This window comes from Ooceraea biroi, chromosome 4, assembly GCF_003672135.1.
Source record: "Ooceraea biroi isolate clonal line C1 chromosome 4, Obir_v5.4, whole genome shotgun sequence".
Lineage (NCBI taxonomy): Eukaryota > Metazoa > Arthropoda > Insecta > Hymenoptera > Formicidae > Ooceraea > Ooceraea biroi.
Window position 1 is genome coordinate 3827407 of NC_039509.1, and position 26332 is coordinate 3853738.

Sequence of the window (26332 nt, forward strand, 5' to 3'; positions counted from 1 at the left end):
ATCGCGCGTGCGAAAGTAGAACCGCGAAGCGCGAAGAGAAGTAGGAAAATACGAGGGTCGAGAGGAGCGCGCTGAGATGGCAGGCGATGGGACGGGAACGGGGACGCGCGAGAGGGTGGATTCGGGCGAGAGGGCTTGCTGGATGAGGGGTTTATATGTACCGGGACGGACGAGGGAGGCGGAGTGAGAGGAGAGGAGAGAAGTGGCTTTCCGACGCGCGAGCGAGCTCGCGATTTTCCCGTCACGTAGAGACGCGAGCTCGACTAGACGACGACGAGGACGAGGACGAGGACGACGACGACGATCAAATTTGTTCGGGAATTCGAAATCGCTGGGACGGAACGATGGGTTGGGAATAAAGTGTATGCGGCAGCCGACTGTGTTCACGCTGCGCCCTAGGAACCTTTCAGCAGGTTCGCCGCGAGCGGACGAGGGAAGGAACGCGCAACGGGGGTGGAGTGATTCGACATCAAAAGGTGTCTACCGGTCGTTCAACCGACTTCGGTTCGCGCTTACCGAGAGAGATGAAGAAAGGAGAAAAAAAAAGAAAGAGAGAGACGACCGCATCTCTGGAAAGCACGGTTATCGCTCCGGAAAATCACTGTCTTGCTCCTGGTACTATACGCCCGCGCGCGCTAAGTCAAAGAACGCGGCTGTAAGGGAACGTTTCTTCTAGATATGGCGTAAAGCCGTATTGTCCTGCAGGCTCGCGTGAAATACGGGAATTGTTGAGCGCAGAGACGAATTATTTTTGATTTATGATTGATTAAAGTTAATCAGAGATTTTTTTATAGGTTTTTCCCTTTTCAAAGTTTAAAGCAATGTAGTATGTGCAATGTTAATGAATATCGATATACACTATGTACATTACAAATAATCGCAAACAGCTATTTCAGCTTTTTAAAAATGCTAACCCAGATAAAAAGGCAATCCCTCTTACTTGGTTATCGCGAAAAATTATTAAAAAAAATCGAATTTGCGAGCACACAACTAGTTCTGCAAAGCGTGGCAAAAATGTCGATTTCGCAAATTTGTTTTTACTATGTATTTTTCCCGTCTCTCTCTTCAGGGTGAATGTACGCGGAAGTATTCATCTGTATATTCGCGACCAATTACCTAGCACACACACAGACATCAGTACGATTTTCAGTCGTGCAAATATTTGCCTCTGTGGGGATTCCGGAATTCAATCTTGATAATATCGTTTTCACGGAATTTTCCGGCGGATCTTTGGCGAACAGTAATGACATCAAAGAATCGCGGAATTTCATATCGTGCAAAATGTTCGCGCTAAACACATCGCGCCAGCCATTACAACGAAACGCCGGGAAACGATTTCGCATAACTGCAATTAATTCACGCGTCCGCTGCACCCGCCCGAATTGAGGTCGTAGCATGTTGCTGTTTCGGAAAGCCAATCGACAATGAGGTACACTCAAAGAGCTGTTTTTTCGCAATATGTGCTTTTTAAATAAATTACGTAAATTTCATATTCCACGAGTGCCTCGATATATTAATAATAATATAAAACATTCTCATATTTTGGCCACCGAGCCTTTATATAAAAATATATAAATCTACCGCGTGTGTTTTTCACATATATCAACGGTGATACATGAAGCTGTTCCCAACAAATGATTAATTTTCTGGGAGTATTGCACTTTCTTCTCATTTATTTAATCAACGTTTCCGTTTCTCGACAAGTGCGAGATGTCTGGGAGGTGTACGTTATTTTATATTTGTTCGCATCGATGCTTATCCAATTTCTGTCATCCATTTTAAAGCTGTCCGCAGGGTGAGCGTGTGTAAGAGTTCTCTAATCATCTTCTTAGCGACGTGCTAGCAAACTGGGTCGAACAACTGCGAGAGACTGAATCTCGAAGACTGATTTACGGGAGCTCCAGAATCGATTTATGCGACTTTGGACACCGCCGTCCCCGCCGCGGTTCTAACTAATTGCACGTCGCCGATATAGTATTTCCAGCCGAAAACAATTTTCGCCGCGATGCCACGGTATCCGGTTTTAATTGCATTATGGAATTTCATATCGCGCGGAACGTTTCCAACGCATTCCAACGCGATGCGATGTCTTCGTGCCTGTCGCGTGGCACATGCAAATCTGCGCGCACCTGGTGGCTCGATGGAGTCGGTTCCTTTCCTGATAAGACTTGCACGCGGAACAGGAACTTCGAACGAAAATAATTCGATTCTAACATCGATTTCTCGCGCTCGATCTTTGCTCGATCGGCGTGAGCCAATTCCGCCGCGGCACGGAGCGCGCAATTGCTGAAATTCCTGAAATCTACTGAAAAGGATTAGCTTTGAAGGTTGGACGGTCGTCCAACTCTCTGTCTCTCTCTTTCTCTTGGTTGTTATTAAATTCTTGTTTATAGATTGGAAATAAAATACTGTGCTGCGTCGATGATAATTCAGATTCTGCCGCTCTCCCCGCGTTACATTCGGCGCGGCACGTGTGATATATTCTCTGTAATATTTTGAGATGGAAATTGGCGTTTCGTTAGAGCAAAAAGGGACAAACATTTGTTTGCTGCTCCAGTTTATACTTTTAGACAGTTCGTTATCAAATCGATAAATGATTGTCGTTGGCCCGGCAATAACGGAGAAACTTCGTAATGTACATGGCCTCGCTGTCTTTTTTTCTCTTTTTTTTGTCGTTGCACTATCTCACGTTTAATCGGTCCGTCGGAACTTTAATCTAGAATCGCACGAACTTTTTAAATTATTAAGCTACGTAACGCCGGATGTATTTTATCCGGTGTGTAATATTTATATACCGTTTTTCCGCTCTCGAACTTTTCTGGTAGTTTTATCTAGTTAAATCGTTTTGCCAGAGATGTTTCTGTCCACTTTGATAACATTAATTATCATATAATTACTTTGAACATCGGCGAAGCACACAAGCACGAATATCCAGCACATCATTATTAACAAAATTAATTAATTAGTATTAATTGTCATTGGCACAGTTTTCAGATAGAAGAAATAATTATCACTGTTTAGTAATATTACCAATTGTCGCTTATACGTTTATCCAAATCAATAGTTGAGAATATAAGCATAAAAAATAATAAAAAATTTTGATAATACGTGAAGAGAGAAACTCGCAAATTTTCTTTGCAAATTATATCAATGATCATCACAGAGAGCACCATATTTTAATATCATATTTTCTTTCCTTTTACATAAAATTTTAATCTGGAGCGCAATATCATTACAAAGTTTTTAAATGTATGATCAATTTATCCTTCAACGCAATTTGTAAGCGTTTCAATTCGAGAGAAGAATCCACTTTGATATATAATTACATCTTCACGTTCGATCGTTCTCGCGAATGAATCTTTCGTATAATTCTCAATTTTCAAATAATTTTCAATCCTTACACGTTCCGCCGTCATCGAATTTCCTCCGGTTTTCAGGCGGGATCATCGGCTGATACTTTCTTTCTTCTGGGAGAGGATATATCGTAGCCCCGCGGTGCGCAATCTTAACGGAATTACGGGCGGCGTAATAGCCCGTGCTCCGCTTTGGTACTTTGGCTGATTTATATCCGAGCTTTTTCACTGAATGAAGTCGATACAAATGACCGCCATGCGAATGCGTTCCGTTTATCTGTAATGTCCGAGTTAACCAATGAATATTCGCGGTATCCCTTTAAATTAAATTATCCAGATCCACTTGAATCCGAATTAAGTGTCACCCACGGCACTCGGCATATTCCAATAAATAGGCGCGTTATAAGTGTTGCACGCGTCGATAATGCGGCTTTTAATTCCCGGGAATGTCCGCCGGGTAATTTTTCTCTCCTCCACCTCTTACAAGAGGGAGAAATGGGGGGTGTGCGGGCCATGGTTGGCTGTCTGTGAAAAATAAACGACCCCGTGCAACTTGGCGCAACGCCGTTCCGAGCCATTAAACTTGCACGCGGTAGCAAGTTTTTCGAAGCTGCGCATGTACTCTCGCGCTAGAAAAGGGCAAAGAAAGAGAGAGAAAGAGAAAGGGAGGGAGAGAGAGGGATCGTTGCACGCCACGGCGATGCACACATGCGAGATCCTGTGGTGCACAGTGTCTGTAAGGGTTTTCGATATTCCGGCGCGAGTGCCGCGTGGAAAAAGCCTAAGCACTACCGTTATTGATGACCGTCGTGTCGAACGGACCGCGTTGATTTATCGGCTCGGAAGAAAGAAATATTTCTCCGAGTAGCGCCAGAGAGAGAGAGAGAGAGAGAGAGAGAGAGAAAGAGAGAAAGAGATGGAGATAGGGCGACGGAGAACCACAGGTGATACGCCACGGCGGAAATTTACGATAATATTTGCCGGAGCCGGACAAGCTGCGAAATGAAATTTCTTCACGATACGACTCACTCCTGTCGCGGTGAGCACTCGTCGCGCGGTATCGAAAGGATTATGTTCAAAGCGCATACCTCGTATCGGTTACGCACATTTATCCTTCGTTCAACTGCCGCGGAATATGATAGAAAATAAACATGTAATTTATCGATGTTTTATGCGAAGTTTTTAGTAAATTATATGTGAAAAACAAATAGCCGTCGCTAGATGCAAAATACTCTTCTATTAACGATTATGTTGAATGTACCAATTCGTTCTGCTGAAGGAAACAACTATTGATTAAAAACGCATTTTGCGCACGCGATGTCCTAATGACAAATAAAGAATTATTCTACCGCGGAAGGATATTCGTATCAAACGTGATGGCACATGCGGTGAAGCGCGATACGAATAAAACAAGTGCTAGAGTTTCCAGTGGAAACGGTGGAAACTTTCCACCGTTGCTTAAGAGGATCGTGAAAAGCGGACAAACGTGATTCGTCCGGATCGGTTTGCTCGGTGGATGCACAATGCTGGAGCACGTGCTACCTCAGCCCTGACACTCCGGCATGATGTGGGTGATGTGGACGCGCGGACACAATATCCGCAGCTTACGCGCCGAGCTTGCACGCCGAGTGACGTTGCACCGCGAACTACACGAGCGTGTGTGTGTGTATATATATGTATGTGTTCTAACGCCGTGAACAACCATTTCCTGCGACGTGCGCCTAGCTAAGGGTATATTTGCCCGGGTGCCTCTCGATGCAGCCCACGGCGGCTCCGTGAGGAGGAACCTCACCGGAGAGATCCTCGACGAAAACTTGTTAACCGTCGACGAGCTTAAGCCACTCGAAGGCTTCGCCTTCCAATTTCTCGTTTGTCGTCCTAGGCTGCTCTACATCTCCGGCTTCGAGCTTCAGACCCGTGCCCCTCCATGGCCTCCGCTCCCTCGGATCCCGTAGAACCGATGGCGGAAGAAGCCGTGCCTTTCCGGTATCACGCCGGATGGCTGCCTCGATGCGTTTACCGTGAGTGATCCAATGACGCGCAGCGCGCGTCCGGATCGTCGGCTGACTGATATCTGCCTTTTTTCACTGAATGCGAACATGCGATGATCGCTGTGCTCGCTTGGAAATGATCCCATTTTTTCGTTCCAGCAGCAGAAGTTATGAGATACGATTGCAGAGATGTGCTTATTTTTATCGAGTGGGGGAATCGAGATAGTATTGGTGTATATTTAATAATAAAAACTGAGTTTTATAATTAACTACATAAGAAGATTGAATTAAATGACTAATTTAGAGAACTATACAAATAACTGCTCTATATCTTTTATTATTGATAAGAGAGAAAGGAAGAAATTTCAGCGGTATGTGATTATTTCGCGAATGTTTAAATACAAGAAATCATCGGAAAATCAAATCTCTTCTGAGAATGGCTGTGTTTATCTTATATTTATTAATTTTCCACGAATGATCAAAGGTAGGAACCGTTCGTAATTATCACAGAAGTCTCTATAAATGCAGTCTCTATAAATTTATGTCGTCTGATCTGATGATGTGTCAATCAAGCTTGTAGCAGACGATAAAAAGATAGCTGACTTGCGTCAAAACTTGGAGCGGAGTGGAGTAAAAATCGTAATGATGTATGGGAGTTCGCACCGCGCATCGCCGGTGTACCGATAGTACCCGATGAAAATTGCATCGGCGAACGATAAAATTCTGTACACCGATGTGAGAGGCTTTCGGGTATCCATCATGACACCGCGGCGACGGTTACGTAAAGGTATCTCAACGCGGAAATTGGATCGTCGTCGCCCAGTGATAGAGCTGGCCGGTGTTCCGCGTGTCCAACGAAAATGGCCCTTCTTGAAAGCGTTCTCCCTTGTTGCTCTTTGTTCTACGCGAGTGGTTTCTCTTTACGTGCGTAAGCGGCCTGTGTCGCCGCATCCGACAGTTTTCCGTCGATTTGGCAGCGTTAAATGAAAAATGGGGAGAGCGTTGTTAAGCGCGAGATTCGCGGAGAGAATCTTCGTTTTAACAGTCCCTGAAATAATTCCACATCGTGACATAACGATCTCGTGCTCGCAGGCATTACGTCAGCAGATTTATCGTCTTCAATTCTTTTAAACGCGCCGTCCTGGGCGCGTGCACGAGACATTCCACGTCGCACGTAGAATATCATTTTCAAAAATGACGGCACGCGCTCCACGGGACGCTCGAGGAAAATTGAATCATATTTTCTTCAGCTCGCTAAACTTCTAAATCACGTAGCGCCGTCTGAGTTTCGAGTTTAGGCTCTCTGGTCCCTTCATCCCCCCCTTTCCCGATAGCGGCGACGTTGGTCGTTTTACAAAATATCGTGCAGCAATAATTGTATCTCGACGATATAAATTTAAATTGTCTCCTACATAAAAAAAATCAACCCTCTTTAACATCTCTGCTACGTTATACAGACATATGTGTACTCTGTCCCACAATTCTCTTCCTCATTTGGTCATCACGGTTTGCGCTACCGGCGCATTCCGTGTCTTCATGTCGAAGCTATGAACAATCGCGTGCATTCCATGTCGCTCGGAAAATCAGAACCGAACGGACGCGCATATATAACGTTCCTCTCCCTGTTAATCATCTCGGCGATCTCGGTTATCAGTCCCGCTGCATCATGTTCGTCCATCCGCTGATCGCGACGCGCGAGTTACAAATCAAAGTCAGTGGCGAGCGGTACTCGGGGACGAGGGGTGCGTTAATGTCGAACGGAGCAGTGTGCGAGAGAAGATGCGACCAGAAGAGAGACGAGGTGTGTGCGTATGTGGAGGTCGATGGTACATGCACCGGATATGACGCAGCGACGGCGCCCCGTGTTCAAGTGGACCCCGGCGAACGCGTTCATTTGATATACAGCTAATTAGAGATTGAAATCTCGACTCGTCGGAGAGCGTGTATCTCGCTTTGAAACGGGTCGGAGCCGCTCTCGTGTTGTCCGCAAACTTGATGTGTGCGCGTAAGCAGATGCATATCGCCTCTCTGTTCCCTCCTTCTCCCGCATATATGCCAAGTATCGCGAATGTCCGTTAATGAGAGATGGAAAATTTTGTTCGTCGCGAGAGATCGATTCGTCGTTGTACTTGTCGCGAAATATCGATTGATGCTTCTTCTCTCGACGCAAATCTACGTAACGTCAATTCACATATTGATTCATTCTCTTTACGCAGATTTATAATATTATATATGAATGTTAGTGTTAACTGTTAATGAGCAAGTACAATAATTCTCAGTCAATCAAGACACAATTCTAAATTTTCACTTTTAACAAGATGCGAATGGGGCATATGTAGATACTCTGAGAAGAGAAGTCATCTCATTTGAACGCGTGCATCCGATTGAGGCATAATTAATTAGAGACCGGAATCTCGATTTACGCGCGACCCCTTGTGGGATGTGGGTAACAATTAGCAGATGAATAAAAGCGTTCCAATGTTCGCATCAAGTTCGGAACCGGATTATGAGCAGTGTGTTTCCGCGTCGGATACGACGCTTATAAAATATTTATCGTGCTATAAAGCAAAGTTAAAATGAGATACGAACTCGAGTCGCATTTGCCAGCACCGCGTGGATTGTAAACCGCCGGCAAGTTAGTTGCCTCGTAGAGAAGTAACAACGACCGCTAATTTTACTTTAAAACGTTAAAACGTTTGCATATGGAAAATAACGGTAATCTCGCGCTAAACAGAGTTTCGTGATTTCCGTGATTTCGCATTCATGATGATTCACTTCGCATAATTGTATCGTTACGCTGTTGAAAAATGTTGCGATTACTGCTATTTTGCATATCGAGTTTCATTCGACGTACATGTACCGAATAATGAGTAATTTGCTTTACGTTTTTGTGCCTGACACCCGCGAGCGCTGTGAGAATTTTTGAAATCAAATCAGATTTCTAGCGAAGAAACGAAATCCTCTCTAACGGCGATTCTATGTAAACGCCCACAACCACGATAAGCTTCTTTCGCATACACCCACACATTCAGTGGAAGGCAGAATCGGATGATTGTGTTCAGCGTTCACCCTTCAACTTGATATACAGCTAATTGGAGATCTGAATCTCGGGGCGTATATTGTACCCCGGAGTGCAGGAGAGGAACGCGTAGATGTACAAAACGTTTTGCGACCTCGTGCGCGACAGCGTTTCTCAATGTTGTTGAGTCTGTATCAAGAGAGTCGTTATATACCATTTAGATCTTGCGAATATAGGTAAAATTGGATGAATAAAATATGGAGATAATCAAAATTATTCCTCGTGTGTAAGTGATGTCTGCTTTAAAACATTCTTGGCCCGCGATACGCAGTAGAAAAAGAGAGAGTTAGCTTAGAACGTCAATATGATTCGTTCGTTACATTAATTGTGAGTTTCTTTGTGTGCCACGTGCAATAAAAGAATTGTTCAGTTTTCTTGTACATCATCATATCTCCGATTATCCCATACGTTACAATTGCGATATTGATTGAATGCCTGATCTTTTGATTGCAACATTGCATTGCAAGACGAATTTATCTTGAACCTTCTCTTGAATCTTTGATTTGGAAATCTTTCAAACTACACGGTAAACGAAAACGAAAACCCGTAGTGATCGATAAAGGGTCGAGTTGAGAAACTCTGACGTACAGCACGCCGTGCGCTTTTGGATTTGCGTCTACGTGGGAGCGGACACCTGCATTCGCCACGTAAAACACGTCTCCACGATCCCTTCGACAAAAGACGAGGGGCGAGGTAGGAAAATGGGGAAGGATCCGCTCTATCCCGGCGAACTATAACTAAACCGCGCGCGGATGCGCTGGTATACTGCTCTATAAATTATATAATATCACCCGCTGGGTGGTACGGAACCGGACGCGCTCCATTCCGATGCCGCGTCTGAGTAATACATTATATTCCGGCTTGTCACGGCTACGCTCACACCTAACACCGCCGTATGTCGTTACTTATTCGTCTGGCGCATCGCCGCCATCCGTTCTTTTCCCGTGGAATGCTCCATAAAGCTCGCGAATGCCTCTCGTCGCAACGCGACTCGCGTAATCGAATTTTGATCGTCATCGTGACACTCGCAAAATCGAGGGAAACTCTGCTTAATTTCAACGATCAAGATTCAAGTTACGTTACCGAGCAATTTTACGAGAGAATACAGACAGAAAATGTACCTGCGTATATGTATAATGTAAACTCGATGTCGTTGTGTATACTCGACATACTCGCTGGACACGTATCTCCTCTTTCTCGCGAAATCGGAGAATCGTCTCGTCGCGATGCGAGACTCGTTCCGTACAGTTTTGCACTTTGTTAAATCAACGAAGCCACCGTCGCGTCGGCGTAATGAAATTAGCGTTATACTTTGCGCGTTTTATCGAGTTGCTGTATTTCCCGCGGGCAACACAGAACAAACTAACGATACCTAACGACGTCACTTGGCGCTGAGCCACGTGTGTATAATCGATACAGATATTTCCTCTGATAGCTGAATCAACTTGCGGGCGGCAGCACTCGATTCTGTTCGGTACAAAGTTACCGGAACACTCCATCTGACGTCCACGAACTTCTCCGATTTGGTGAAATCTTCAAACATATTACGCGCGCGGGAAACATCTTTCCCGATCTCCCGATTCGATTGCGCGTGAGGTGAGACCGGTGTCTCGCCCGCATTGCTAATTGATTCTGCATTAATCGTGTTCCGGACTTGAGTAACGTATAATATCAATAATAAACTCACAATTCGCTATTTGTCTTACGAAAATTAGAAGCCATTATTTTCAGCGATTTTCTTGTAATTTTATCGCTAAGAATATTCAATTTTTCATTCTTTACTTAAATATTCAATAATTCTGTCAATGTTTTTCACCTAACGATCGTGTTCCAGATAGCGCGGACTAACGCGTCCGCGATGAATCAGTTTCGCAGTTTCCGAGTTCCGTTCGCCGACGCGAGCGATCGGTCCTGATATCGCGGTCGGCGATTCTATTATCTTCTCTGGACCAAGTTGGAAAAATTGCGCGGCAACTGGGCCGAACTGGAAGGGAAAGCGGAGAGGAAAAGTTTCCGTCGCGCGCGCGGTTTTCGGTAAAAGAAATAGAACACGCGCGCGCCTTCGCCTCGCGAGAGCGACTCGATGCGTAACTGGATCTCGGAATCTTATTGAGTTTTCGCACTTTCGAATTCCACCCGCCACCGCGTCGAACAACGACGACGCTGATGCACACGCGAACCGTAGGCAGAGAATTTGCTTTTCAAATTTTCCTTTTCTCGTGCGACCAACTTCCACGGCGGCGGGATCAATGGGTTTCCGGTGTAGCATTAGTTTCGCATCTTCGCGCATTCGCGTGATGCCTTCAACACGAATTCCTCCACGCTGGCTTCTGCCAATCTGAATACGATACTTGCAAGTGAAAAGATTATTGAACATTTAAATAAGAGAGAAGAGAGAAATCAAATAATATTAGCGACAAGTTTATAAAAAAATAATTGCGGAACATGGAGTTAATTTTCACAAGACAAACAGTGAATTGTGAGCTTATCATTGATATTACATTTTACATATTCAGCCGTGAGATTCCCTCTGTCTCTCTCCCTCGCGCAATTCGACTGGAATAGACGTCAGTTTCTCGATATTGTAGTCGATCGAAATGGGATTCCGCTTTAATGCCAGCTTCGAATGCCGAACCTCGAACGGACGATATTGCAATTAGGCTCGTGACAGTCGATCGAATGTCGGTACGTCCCGTTGCAAGCGTGTACACGCGCGGCACGCTTCGCGAGCCTGATTTAGGCAATTTGGATCGCCGCAGCTGCGTGCTCCGCAGCCTTTCAGCTGTCAGTTCTTGCCCTGATGAAATGGCGAAATCGCCGGCGCAGCCTCTCGATCGGTTTTGCCCGGCGGCGATATGAAACGACGACGACGACGACGACGACGACGACGACGACGACGAGAAAATCCAAGACTGGGAAAACTTTCGACGAACGAGCTAACGAACAAACTTCTACGCTGCCGTACAGCCGCAAGATCTCGACATTTCGTCGAGATTTCGTAATGATTTGTACGACGAAACATTCGCAGGCGTTAGCGCGGAGTCGATAAGTCAACTATTAATTAAAAACACATGTTAGAGCTATATAATATCTATTTTCGAGTATCACGTTCATATCGTAACTTTGAGAGTCTGTGACATAAACAGTCGAGAAATTGAGTAGTTTTCAGTTACGAAAATATTGGAAATGTCATTCGATGAAGTTCTTACAAAATCCTTGAAAAAATATCGACACTATTAATTTTCAGATAATCAAAGTGATAAACGATAATAACCAACATCAGCTGATTTATCAGTGAAATACATGAAAGTTAAAATCCAAGATAAGTAGAGAGCTGAAACAAAACTTAATGCCAGCAACCTTGATAAAAATGATTCTCGTTCAGGATGTCGCCGAAACTGCGGCAACAATTAAAGAGAGATTTATCAGACGCAATGAGATGTGATACACGAGTGTTAGCGAAATCTCCGTCGCGCTTCTTCGAAAGGATCTTATTCTCCCCCGAAGAGCAGGTCGAAGCAAGATATTACTATCGCGAATCTCGCGCTTCTCGTTGCTCGCCTCAAAGCACCGTAGGATCAGCAAGGGCGCTACATCGCGAAAACTCGATGGCGGTGGAAAACAAGAAGCGAGGAAAGTTATCTTGAAGTACGTCGTCTCAGGAGAAAGTGGAAGCTGCTCATCGCGGTTGAGAGGAGTGCGAAGCTCCGTCAAGGAACACTCAGGGATTCTCGGGGTGAGAAGATAGTAAGGGCGAGAGGTAGAAAGGAACGGAAGGGAGATCACGCGTCCTTACGAGTCGGAAGACGGAAAAACTTTCGGATGAAAATTGACGGCCGGCGACGAAAACATGTGAGCGCGCGGGGAGATCTTAACACCTGCCTCCGCACCTTGATAAAATCGCTCGTCGGCCTTAAAGCGTTGCGCAGGCCGCCTAAGCGAATTAAAAGTACGAAGAGCTCTCATCGTCCCTTCTTTCTATCCCTTTAGCCTTGCCATCGTCTTCATCATCGTGGATGCAGAGCTGGGAAAGTTGCTCGGTCTCGTCCGCTTTATCTTCTCTCTCTCTCCCTCTCTCTCTCTTCGCCGTATTGAAGTTTTTTACATCCGCCAAGATAATCTGGCTTAATTAATTTAATTCCGGACGAGAAGGAGGACTACGACCTTTCGCCCGTCTTGCACCGCATCCCTCGCTTCGTTATCATCCCTCTCTCCTAAGACGGTTCTCTTGTATCGAAGAATATTTTATTACGCGAAAGCGATTTTATGAGACGGCACGCTGCACGATGTAACGGCTGTACGTATTTAGAGATCTCCGTTTCTCGCAAGAATGCGCGGGGAGTGACGTACTCTCGACGGTAATTCAGAAGATTTTTCTTCTACTTGCTGGGCCCGCACAGGAAAAGCCGGTACGTCGAGATCTCTCTGAGATCTCGCGTTAATGGAGAGCAGCGACGGGTCAATCGAAAATTCTTATAATATCTGGAAATAATAATTAATATCGATAACAAGGCGGAGCCCCGCTGCAACAGCACGCGCATGAATTTTTATTACAGCGCCAGATGAAAGCGGGCAATTAAAATTACGTCGGAATCACATCCGAGTATCGGACATCGATATATCGGAATCTCGTTCTGATGTAATCATTTTATAACGCCGAGTGCCTGCGTTTTTCCCTCTCAACAAAAAGTCTATATAATCGTTATCAAACGTTTTGAGAGAGAGAGAGAATTTTCTCATGATAATCTCAACATCTGTCAATACGGCTCATATTCCATGCGAACACATCACGCGCATTCATTTCGCATTATTCACGAATTTCTCATTGCAGGATGAATCTTTTCTTTCACATTTGATGTGATTTACATCTTGTGTTTTCCGTCAAATAGTGCATTGCTTACGTACTTTTTTGCATCAAAACGGGTTTATCTTGCCCGTATTTTTTCAGCGTTTCCTCGTTTATATTGTAATTTCCCAGGCCAATGCGCGCGCTGTATTTTCCAGGCCGGGCGTATATTTTCACACTGCCATTTCCTGTTTTGCAGAAAGCCCTCAATCGAAGACTCGCATTCGGATTTTCCCCCTCGATCCCCGATATTATATTGTTCCGGATCTGCAACGATGACAGAGGGAAAAACTCGCGCAAGGCACGAGAGAAGGGCAGGACCAGGGGGTGGAAAGGAGGACAGGTTTCGCACCCCTGTATATTACGCGCCACATCCCGTCATATTATAACGGCGCGGTAAAAAGGCGTTATACGAGCGCGAAAAATTCCTCTTCTTCGCGCGTCCGCTATTCCGCATTGTGCATGAGTCGCACACGTACACGCACGACGATAACACGTGTGAAAAGCTCATAAAAGCGAGGCACACGGCTCGCATCTTGAGATATGTGAACACGCTTGCCTCATGCGCTAATAAAATGTCGGTAAGGCGCGGCATCCGGTCCGCTTTCATCCGCCCCGAGGAGAAGAAGTAAACCTGCAATTATAAATCCTGATTAACTCACTTGTTTTTATCGGGCCGTCCGATCGATTCCATGATGGATGAAGTTTTTCCAGTGAATCTGCGCCGCTGTACGATAAATCATGCAGCACTGAGATACATCGCTCAGTACACGTACGAAGTGTGCATTTCGATCGATACTTCGCACACACGCGTGTCAGAAGGGATAATAAAAGAATACGGCAACATAAGCGCAATCTCTCCACATTACTTCCGACGTAAATCATTTTCTCGTAACGCCTCGCGCGTGAAGTAACAATTGCGAGAAGTCGGCGCGCGCAAAACCGCGCTCTTAATTTTCATCACCCGCAATCAATGCGTAAGCAAATAGCGCTGCCACGTATTTCGAAACAAAATCGATCCACGCATTCTCGATCAGTGGTTTAGACCTCGCGATTCCCATCAATCTGTTTCTCATTAGCGAATCTGGCGAGCCACGAGCCGCAGATCGTGGAAACCGCGCAAAAGGTGCGCGTTGATGTACAAATAATGGTACCACGCCGCAGTTGTGCGTTTCCTCTCGTGCTTTTCGGGGAAACGGAGCGGATCGAAAGCGGGTCGGTCGTCCCAATGAGGATGGCGATGATGAACGGGAGGGACAAGAGCGGAAGCGCGAACGGGAGAAATAATGCGATTCTCGCGTGATTCTCACGCGAGAATGCCAAGGACGGGCGCGATCGTCGCGAGGGAAGATCGTGACGGGGAGGAGATTGGAAGACCGGGAAGGTCCTGAGAGAGGAGTTCCCTCCCGCTCCCCCCTCGCTCGCGAGCACGAGCGATTTGTCAGGTGGGCGAGTACACGCTGAGAGATAACGGAAGTTTCGCAGACGCTCCGAGCGGCCGCGGACTCTAGCGCTTGACAAATGCGCTTGTCGTTTGTACATCATGGTATACATGCGTATTTTGTATGCGTACAAATGGCGATCGAGAGACATAATATGATAAGCGTGCCATCGGAAAGCGCCGATGATCCAGAAGCTGTGCTTTCGCTTTGCGGCCACGAAAACATGACAAACGAATCGAGCATGCTCATATACATATAATATATTTGTCAAGACTATATTTGTTAATGTCATTTTCTTTTAATGGGGTTATGAATGTTTGAGGCATCTTTTAGTAACGTATGTTTTGACGAATTTGCGTAATGATATGGTAATAAATAAATATGTTAAGGATATTGAAGTTAACGGGGAAGAACTTGCAAAGAAAGTAATAATAGTATTAGATAAAGAACAGTACATATTTCTGCCAAATGGATAAATTTTTCGTATCTCTATAGGATGTTCTTTACGTGAAATTATTATAATTTAAAATGAGGTTGGATTATTGAAGCGGAGAAGCTTGCGTCGAGGAACAACAGGCAAGATTGCAGATAAACCGACGATGCATTGTTAATCAATGTATGCGCCGTAACGCGTGCTGACTAATATGTCAGCGAAAATAAATATTTACGCATAAAATGCGTATTTTAATAAATGCCAGCGTCAATTAACGCAACGCGTCCCGGATTAATGGTATGTTTCTATAATTACGCGAGTAATGTGCCGTATTATTGATGCGGGCCGAGCTGGTTTTGCGCGAGATACGCGGCAACAAATTGAAGAATCGAAAAGCAAGGGCGTGCTGAAAAATATGATATCGGATTAATATCGCCGGACTCATGAATAAAGCGGAAGCATTCCCCGCGTATTATATCAACGGCAGTCATTGCTTGCACGAATATTTACAGATCCGCTCCCGGCATCGATTGTTTGCGGACACGCACGTTTCGTATTTGCGCGATTCTAACGGTAATCAAATAATCCGCTAATTATTGACGGCAAATTGTAATATACACAGACCGATCCGCCCGGATGGAGACAGAGAAAAAACAGCGGGAGGAAGAGGTAATAATAATATCTTGAAATTCGGACGATCGTGATAATCCGAACGATCCTTTCTTTCATAAACGAGGCAGCACACGAGTGCGTCGCTCGTTGAGGAGACGACTGATTACGACGATGACAAATGGCAGCGTGGGAATTACGAAATGAAGGTTTAATAAGGTATGAGCCGGATCGAGGCCGGCGGCCACCGCCGCCGCGTTCCCTGCAGTAATTAACAAATCCAATTTTAATCGACGGTTCAATTCGCGCTGCGCCCACCCCGCAGCGGAAACGCACTCGCGAGCCCGTTGCCGTTCCGTACGTGCAATCGTCATATCAGGCCGTAAAACTGATTAGCGGTTCCCCTCGCGACGCAATTATCTCGCGCTGTGCCTCGTTCCCTCGTTTCGAAGTAAACGAAATAAGCGCGCGGACTAAATAAATTCCTTTGTCTGCAATCTACGGCTTCAGCGGTGTGCTGGAAGCGCGACTAGTCAGTAATAATTGAATCTATCGACTAGACTATCTATTCGTGAACTTGTAGTTTGCAGTTTGTTGATTGTGATTATTCGTACATAAACGGTGCATATTGCAGCACATGAGAGATATTTTGCATTTATATTTTTCGAGAAATCTTGCAAATAAAATATACATCTGAATCTTCAATCCGTCCAAAGTCCAAAGAAGACAGTTACTTCATTATGATAAAAAAAATTATGATTAAGATATAACTGACGACAGATCGTTGGGAGTTGATAATTGTACAATACCCTAGGGAAAACGTGACAATTCATAATTGAAAGTAGAACGCGGTAACAATAATATCCACTGGTCCCACGGGCGGCGACCTGCTAATTAAAAATCGCCGACATTCGTTATCTTCTTTGTCGTCAGATGCATTTCCGCGGAGAGAAAGAAAGAGAGAGAATCGGATGGTTTATTCCGCGGCATCGTGATTTCCGCATCATGAAAAAAATCGCGATACGAATTGTAACATCGTATCGCCCGCATCTGGAATTCCTGTGCACGTTCACCGTAGCGTGTGCAGTCCGAAAAGGGCTCAAACGAAAAATCGACAGCAACGCTCGGAGCGAGTAACGCGGGTAAAGCGCATCGCGTTGCGCGCGATTGCCGGATTGTAAAACAAAGTGCGTCGTGCAACACGATGATGCAAGGTGCGATCGTTGATCGCGGATATTTCCGCGCTTTTGTGTATCCTGCTCGTGTTCCGCATGTACGCGCGGCCACCTGTGCGCGTTAAGTTCGTGTTACATGAGGGATGTAACGTTAAAAACCTTAACCTTTCTCCCCGTTCCCTGTCAGCCCACGATACGCGAAAGTCATTTACTAATGGCTTCTCTTTATCTCCCGGTTGAAATGCACAATCGAGCAACGTGCATTCTAAAACCTCATTTTTCGGCATGTTGCAACGCAGTCACGTTATTTTCGTGGATTTCACGGGTTTATCACTTTTGTACGTAACAGTAGGACTTCCCAGCGAGATAAAATTCGATGCGCTCTCTCTCTCTCTCTCTCTCTCTCTCTTGTTTCGACGAAGGGCGAAGGGATCATTGATTTGGTCCTTTCCTTTCCCTTCAATCGCGCATCGCCCTCTGAAATATTTGAGAGACCACCAAGTCGTTTCCACCAACGTAACATTCGTGAAACGGTCTCCGCTGCCGTGATAAGGCCTTTACGCGCGCGCGATACGCTCGGCACGTATACACGGTGGCCGCTTTAACGGTGGCATACAAAGACGGATTAGCACACGCGGCACCCCGGGCGTCACGTGCACGTGCGTGTAATTGTGTACAGTCGACCGTACTAGTGACGGATACATCGACGCGCGATATATTTACGGTTTATTGCAGCGCGTTTACGGGCGGAATTATAGTCGGCGCTCGTTTTAATGGATGTCGAGATTGGCGCGGCGCCGCGGCTACGCTACGCTCGTAATTCCGCGTCGCTTCGGTAAATTATTAAATTCGATCGATTTAACTATTGTCAGACCGCGATCCCAGCCCCGGACACTAAGGCTACGTTATGCTCTATTAAGGTATGATCGATTATGGTTTGCGGCCGCGTTGGCAACCGATCACGGCCGGTCCGGACTAGATCCGCCGACTGTGGTTCGATTCAATCAGATGTACAATCACGCTCTCACGCTATCCGACATAAACGCTACAATATCGATTAAATATCGAACTATTAAACGTGAAGATTCGGACTCAGACCAGAGTCCCTGTTCAGAGATCATTGGCCGGTGAAAATGAAGAGAGATACATGCAATCAAGTTCCATCAATATATCATACTAGCAAAATAATTTTCAAATTGAAATTTAGTTGTTTTCATTTATGCACATGGAATGACGTTAAACGCGTCGAATTTGCTATCTATCCTTTTCGCATAATCGCTAAATAATACTGCAAACGTATTATAATTAACTTACCCATCTTGCATATTCGCTGAATGTTTTTCAGAGCGTCACGTCTCCCGGCGCAAGCAATGACGGCCTCACGAAACAGCAGCTGGAGCTCATCCAGCAGATCATGCAGCAAACGCAACATCAGCAACAGCAGCAGCAGCAGCAGCAGACGGCCGCGCAACAGCAGCAGCAACGCACTACTACTCCCTCGACAGCGGTAGCCGCGCAGATACAAAAGACACAGAAACCGTCCATCAAATCCACTGCGTCGCCCGGTAACATCGCCAACAATTCCGGCAGCGCGAACGCGACCAGCAATGCGAGATCGAGTCCGAAGCCGAAGGTCTGGAGTCATACACAGGTAAGCGTGATTTTGTAGAAACAAAAAGACAACGATATACTTGATTCGATGCCACGATCTCTCAAGCATCAAAGAATGAAAATTGCGCATCGAATCGATTCAAGCTTAAATAATTTATATAATGATAATGCATGTAAGCGCGTGTAAACGAGATAGAAATTTACATTTTGCGTAAACACACAAGCAGACAAATTAAATTTAACAAATCGATAAAATTGAGTCGCTCAATAAAGGCAAGATTAAAAGAGGGACAGAGTAAAACACGCTACTCATCACTTCTTTGATGACGTCAGAGTTACTTCCATCAATCGCGTTGATAAATATTATAATTGCCATTGCGATTGTGTCAATCGCGTATCTCGTGCATGTCCTATTGAACTTTATTACGTGCCGCGCGGTGAGATCCCACGATAGAGCGTCGAAAGCAATAAGCCCGAGTACCAGACTGCTTTCTGCTGAAAGGGTCCTTCTTCCGCATTAGGCAGCGGAAGTATTACCGGGCGCGCCCAAGATCCCGTGTATACGGCTCGTTGGAACTCGCCGTGGTAATCTTTTGTGCGGCGAATACACCGCAAATCGCATTACGTATCGCGGCCGCCGGGGTTGGATACCATCCCGGCACTCGTAATCCCGAGCCTGTCGACGAGGACTCGTCGAATATTATACGGAAACGCGAAACAGCGAGGCATCGCGCGTGACCCTTTGTACGCGATTCCGTTTCTAGTTGAAGCACGAAACACGATGGGAGAAGGAACATGGAACAGGGGAGACAGCCTTCATATCCTCTTGAGAGTCCGCGTGTGCATTGTGAATGTTGCAAATTAAGGGAGATCGAAGCGTAATTTGACGAAGCGAGCAAGTCGTGAGGAAAATTATATGTTTCAATGAATGCTGAACTGCTTATTTATTAATATTAATACGAAAATTTTACGGAGAATTATTTTCTGTCAACGAGTTTTTGAGAAAACGAATCGATCGACGGGAGATATCGGATGCACTGATACCGGGCGCATTCATGAATGATTAAATCCGTCATCAGGGATCAGGAGGCGCGCTTTCACTTATCCTCGCTGGATTATGTGGTACTCGCTTGATAAAATCGCGTGAATCACTAATTGGTCCCGCTCGCCTCCCTTTATATCCGTGCCCTTCCGGCCGTCCGAATCTCCGGCGATCAAAAGGACGACGACGCCATGAAAGGAGCCTTTGAGCGGGTCCTTTCACGGTTCAGCGCATCGAACGCTGCAGGATTTTCTTCTGTCGTCCTTCTTGTCGACCGTCATAGGAGAAAGGCGCGTGATTAGCGTGGAGGATCGTGGCCGGAAGTCCAGTCGAATATCTCGCTTTCGTTGAGCCGGCAAGACTCTGACTCGTTAACGCAAAAATGCACCGCGCAAAGAGTAATCTCAAATGCTGCTGCAGCTGCTGAAGGACGCTCTGATTAAATTGTTATTAACAACGTCGTAATCATCGCGTGTCGATGTGCGAGGGACGCGGCGGTGTAGCTTGCCATCAAGTATCGATACACGGGGTATTAATTGGCGAGTCTTCGTGTGCATCGAGTGTTGGCACAAGGAACTCGCTTCCCCAACGTGCAAACACATCAACCGTATGTCCAGCGCGTCAGCTGCATCGATCCGCGGCAATGATGATTGAACGCTTGTCCATAAACCGTTTACTTGTCTCTCTACCTGTCGCTGAATTATGCGCGAAAGATATTCGTAGCGTCTTTCACGAACGGAATCGATCGAATCGTATCTATCGTTGACATTGTTGTGATTCGCTCGTGCGAAGAAACGCGACGTTCATCCCCCGTTCACCGAGACTTGCGAGACGTGAGCGCGACAACAATAACGGCTGATAAAATAATTTCAGGCCGCTTAACCGCCGGCGGACAATTAAAATTCATTAACGAGCAAATTACTTGGTTAATAACTAGAGGCTCACAACAACCTCCGATGGCTAATAATTATGTGGCGAGCGACGACTGCACTACGGTTTACTAGCGTTTAATCGCCAGTTCTATAATTACGTTCATCGATCGATCGCCATAGCGCCGCGGCGCGATGCGCGTCGATCGCGTCGTCGCGGCCGATGCAAGAAAACGTGCACGCAGTTCATCATCGAAGATTCCCCCGTGCTCGGCCGTATTTCAGCAGGTTTTTCCGGAACTCACCACCATGGCCCGTCCCTGCCGGTGGCGTTCTCCTGCCACCTAACTTCATTACGTTAATGGCATAATAACCATTGCGGCCGGCCCCGAAGAGCTTATGCGCCGGAACGTCGATGTCCCTAAACACAGCAAGAAGCGAGCGCGCAGTAAAATCGATCCGATCTCCATTAATATGTATGAGGTCTTCGCCGATGGACGGGCGGCTGCGGGGCACCGGGGTGGAAACGGGGATTCGTACTCTTCTTGCCATTTCCTACCCCTCTCGACACCGCACCTGCTGGGGTGTGCGGACGATTGCGAAACGCTCTCGGAGAGATCCTCGTAATTGCTCGGGAACTCGGGAGCGAGAACGAGCGGATTCTTCGGGATGTGCCGCGCGATGAGGGGGTCCGCCGCGCGTGTGGCAGCGAATTTGGCAAATTCGATTTAATTGCGATCCCTTACGCTATCGCGTTACAGTTGCGAGCGTCGGCATTGTTCGATGATACAATGAGAACGTACCGAGAGCCGGGTAACTCGGGATATATTTAAATCCCTCCTCCGTCGCGCGGTTGATCCGTCTGTTCCTTTTACTGTTCATTGAAGACGTGTGCACAGTGCGGCACACATACGTGTTTATCAGAGTGATACATGGCTTCAAAGGAACGCCCGAACGTAGAACAAGACCCCAAAGTTACGTCCTCGATAATAGAAGATGGACATTAAATGTACACCGTTAAATCAGATTTCGCCTTCGCGCGTCGCTTTGATATCGTAAACACGTCGCGACTATTATCTGCTAGCTTTACATCCCGGAATACGAAAATGCGCATTCACCGTATTTCCATGTATATTTATGATCTGCCTCGTGTCCTAAGCAATCCGGCTGCAAATAGTGTCTCGCAAGAGCGAGCGCTGAAGTACGTTGTTGGCTGCATTATCCGAGCAGAAAAACGAAATTCCGCCCGCGTTATTACGCAATCTTATCCTCATCTTATCCAGGACGAAATGTCTCTTTTATTACACGTGCGCGCGCACGTTAAAAAAAAAGCAGTTGCGGCAAGCCATCGACGTAGACGTAAATGCGGGTCGCATCTCGCCTTCTTTACTCGGCATCGTTACGTCGCTAACGGATATTCTCCCATCGGATTCGCATTATGAGTATCGACGTCGGCATCCGCCCATAGCACCATTCGCGAGTGTAAATTCGCTCTACACATCCCGAGGGTGAGGCGTAATACGCTAATTTGCGCCGTCTCGTCCCGGCGGTCGAGACGTAAAATATACCGGTGCAATTACGTTGACGCAACTGCGTTCCGCTAATCCGTTTATATTTAGCCTTCTTGTGCTGGTCCGATATCGTAAACATGTCCGCTGTTTGCGACGCTAAATCCGACCGCGTGTTCCGCGCGCTGGTGCGCGCGATTGGACGAACGCGTATCCGAAAATCCCGCGTCGCAAACGCGCGATTAGCTTAGATTTATACGTCACGACGACGTACGGCGACGTACGTACGTACGCGTCTCGGTGGTGCGACAGGTATGTCACGAGAAAATACGTACCGGGAAACTCGGTCGCATATCGCGGACTCGACCGAGGGACCGAGGAGCCGAGAGGCCCATCTCCTGGCAGCCGGAGTCTCAGCCGCGAATAGTGCAATCTCGTGTACAACCGCTTTGGCATAATGCACGCTCGAGGGGCGTGCGTGTCACGTCCTGTTATGTCACGGATTTGCACCGACGCTGCTGCAACTGCATCAGGATTCTCCTTTTACGAAGCCTATTTTGCTACGAATTTTGAAGACGACGCTAATACAAACAATATTAGTCTATTAAGTCTTTTTAGATTCACTCGTGGCTGCTTAAGCTTGTTACTAAATGGAGAATGAGGATTCGGCGCATGACGCCTCCAATGCGGATTAAATTCGACTTTCTGACACTTGTTTTTCGTGCTCTCTAAATTTTGTGTTGTTACTCCTATTTTCGTCATTTTTATCTTTATTCTTGAGGATTCGCGAATGTGTGAGTAAATCATGAGGATTGCATGAAGCTCAAACAAGAGTGCGCCAGTTTTATGGTGTTTCGCATGTTTTTCAAGCCGTATACCGCTAAATGCGACGTGTCGCTCGAACACGACGTGTATATCTCTGCGATATCAAACTGGTATGACGTCATAACTGTATAACTGTATAAGATTATATACTGTATAACCCTGGCCTCGAGCTGTTCCCTTTCTCTTTCTCGACTGCTACTTGTTACTTACGCAAATATTCACATAGCACGTACACGTTCCGGGGACTGTGGTTCATTACGTTTACGAGATGACAAGTATATTAAACGCGGTATGCATTCTCATTAATTTTACAGAATCAAAAGTGCGACGCGTATCCCCGCAAAATTCTCATCGCTCTCCTGGACATTTTTTCCAAAAAACCAAGCAGGGTCGAAACATTCTCCTGTCTTCCAGCTGCTCTCTGGGAAGAACGCAGGAGGCCACCGAAATCGCACGAGATCGATGAGCATCGTTAATATGCATGATTTCGGATGTACGGCGGATTCGGATCGGGCCGGTACCACCCCCATGAAAGTTTTCCCTTGCAAATAAAGCATCGGCGGCGCTAATAAATAAGGCACGCGACGCGAATTAGCCGGCGGAGTGTCTCGTCGCGCATCCACCGGGGCGACTCGTAATAAACCTGGTGAGCGATTCGGGGTGGAGCGACGTACGCACGTCGTGATCGTAAAAGGAAGTTCGCTCGTATAACGTGAGTCTCCGAATTAATATAATCCGGTATATCGGTCGGCGCTCTTGTAGGTGTAACGATAATCGCGAGAACGTAACGACTGTCAGTAATTTCGCGCCGAACGCTGGAAACTTTGCAAAATGTCCGCGTTTTACAGGTGGCTTCGGAATTGCCGGAGCTTTTTGGTTGACGATGAGATCTGGCGCTCTGTTACACTCGATCCTGTACGGTTCATGCCGAATAACCATGTATTTATCCTGATATTAAGGAAAATTGCTGAAGGAGGCGGTTATACTAACGAGAGTAGTGATAACAGTAATGTTACGTCTCGCTGCCTCCGTCACCGTGTGAGTAATTTAACAGGTAACTCTGGAAGAGTGTAATCGGTATCTTCGCGAAATTGTGCGGTTGGCGGAAGTCTAAAAGTTGAGCTCCTCAATTATGAAAGATCGTTGGTACGCCGCTCGCCTGCTCCACGGGCGGCCGTGATATAGTCAAGTTGGCGTTATACTTAAGCGAAAGTTCGTGCTGTTTCGTTAACCCTTAAATGAAATTTTTACGCGGCCACTTGGAGCTTGCTTTGTAAGAACAAAGTGCTATTTAATCCCTAGAAGTACATTTAATGTATCTTTAATTCCGAGCTGAAATGCTAAAATTTTGAACCAAGAGAAAAGCGGAAGAAACGTCTTCCGCTATAATAAGATGTAAGTAACGTGCAATTTTTACATCATGTTAATGTTATGTAATATTGACGTTATGTAATATTAATGCAGAATTGTATCAATTATCGAATACATAGTAAAGAGTGAAAATACGAAAAATGCTGCGATGCCAGATCTGGATCTCAAGCAGAGTTTCAAAGTTGCAACTTCATATCATTCAAAATACGAACCACATCGTGACAAAGAATACGTCGTAGGTTCCTTTTCCATCAGTCCATGCTGACGTGAATCTGCATCAAGCATTTACGACTCCACGTCGGCCTAACCGAATCAGGATTTCGAAGCATCGAGTCTGCGTACGGGAACAAGAAACCCTCGCGAAGGTGTAAATAACGAATCTACAGAGTCGTCGTTGACGGCAAGCTGTTTCAGCTACGCGCAATCCTTTTCTCTTTCAAAAGGAGAAGATATTCGGGCTGGCTGAAGAAAAAAACGCGCGCGTTTTACATGGCCATGCAAATAAGAATTACGGTCGGTTGTTGGAGCCGGGAGGGTGCGCGCACAAACGCCAACGCAAACAACCCCCAAGGAAGCGAGGGGGTGGAAACCCGGTTCCTCCTGGGGCACGATCCCTCCGCTGCTGTCGCGGTCGTTCGCGCTGTCGTAAGTTTACGTCGTCGGTTGCAGGCCACTCTACCAACGTGATGGTAGCGGTGGTGGCGGCGACGGCGACAATGACTCACCCTCCCTTATACGACACGATAGTTTCATCGCGAAACTGCCGCCGTTCGCATCTGTCGCCTTTCCCATTACCGTGCGAGCATACACCGGCCCATTTCCCGCCAGTAAACTCAAGTGCGCTCTCAAATTTTCCACCCACCTTCGACGTTTCTCTTTTACCACCCGAAGGCGGCGGCGGTCGCCCTCTTTATCCGCGAGCGCGCGCGCGCGCTACAACCACGGCTTATCGCCGTGATTAAACGAAACGAATCACCCCGGCTTTAATCGGCCGTTACGAAGAGGCGCGCGGCAGTTCGCTGCTAAGCTCGTATCTGACAATGTCGTTGTTGATTAGATGTGAGCTCTCGAAGGGTTCATTTCACGGCACGGGAAAACGGCGGAGAGCACACAGCGCGTATTCTAACTTGGTCGCCGGGAACGATCGCTAAAACTTGAGAGAGAAGTGCACCGGTGAGACTTCGAATTACGCACGAAAGAATGCAGGGGTGAAATTATACTCCAAGGGTTGCTTATGAGAATTAAAACTGTGTTGAGCATGGGAGGAGAAGGATGAATCTTGATTACGATCTAAATCATTTTATCAACAACGCGATGCTCGTCTTGAAATCATTGTACTGCGACATATGGACAGATATTCATTTGTCATTGAGATTAAATGTTTCTCTTCATCTCAACCATCGGCGTGAGCAAGAGTACACTAAAGCGGAACAATCAAATTCGCGAATGGCTTGTAACGACTAAGTCCTGCGATGTAGGTCATGCGGACTCTAAGCTCATCCCGAATATACGAAAATTCCCGAAACAGCATCGAACGCGACGTTACATTCCGCATGAGTGAAGTATCCACGAGAAATATTTATCCAGCTAGCTGCCGGTGGTGCGCGCGCCCGAGGAGAAGAGAGGTACGTTGGTACCCTCGTCAAATATTACACGGCCGCCCGTAGCTTGCTTGTGCGCGAGCACCACCGCCGTTTCCATTAATAAACGCAAGAGAGTCGCGGAGATAAATTTTAGCGCGGCGTAACACAAAACCGAGCAGCGCGGCCTTTGATGCCGAAACACACAGGGAGAAAGAGAGAACGTTACCGGGTGTTTTCATAAAATATGACTCCTTTAATAAATCCCGCGCGATGTTGCGACGGGCCCCCGAGACTAGATCCGAGACGAAATGTGCCCGTTCGTTTGCCCTCTTGAGAGAGTAAACGAGAGCGAAGGAGAGGAGAGAGAAAGAGAGAGTTCCTCGCGGCGGAAGTAAAAATTCAATGCCTCGTTTAAATAACCCATCATCAACGGCATCTTCCGTCCAGTCGCTTCGCAGGGGTCAGTATGGCCCCCCCGTAAGGGCGAAGCGGGAAAACAGGGGGGAGGAGGGAAGAGAAGCAGGTCCCGAAAATCCTCAGGGGTGCGATCGCGGACGCCAGACGCGCTTTCCACAACGTATCTTCCCACCGTTGA

General features: G+C 46.5%; 1 protein-coding gene across 7 annotated transcripts in view; it reads left to right on the forward strand.

The window, feature by feature from the left end:
- The window catches only part of LOC105280652, a 379732-nt gene that overhangs the window by 292714 nt on the left and 60686 nt on the right, over positions 1 to 26332 (forward strand). For all 7 annotated transcript variants that reach the window (XM_011341344.2, XM_026969067.1, XM_026969068.1 and 4 more), the window contains one exon: positions 18274 to 18579. In XM_011341344.2, coding sequence (XP_011339646.1) covers positions 18274 to 18579 — 306 coding nt within the window. The remainder of the gene's footprint in view (positions 1 to 18273; positions 18580 to 26332) is intronic.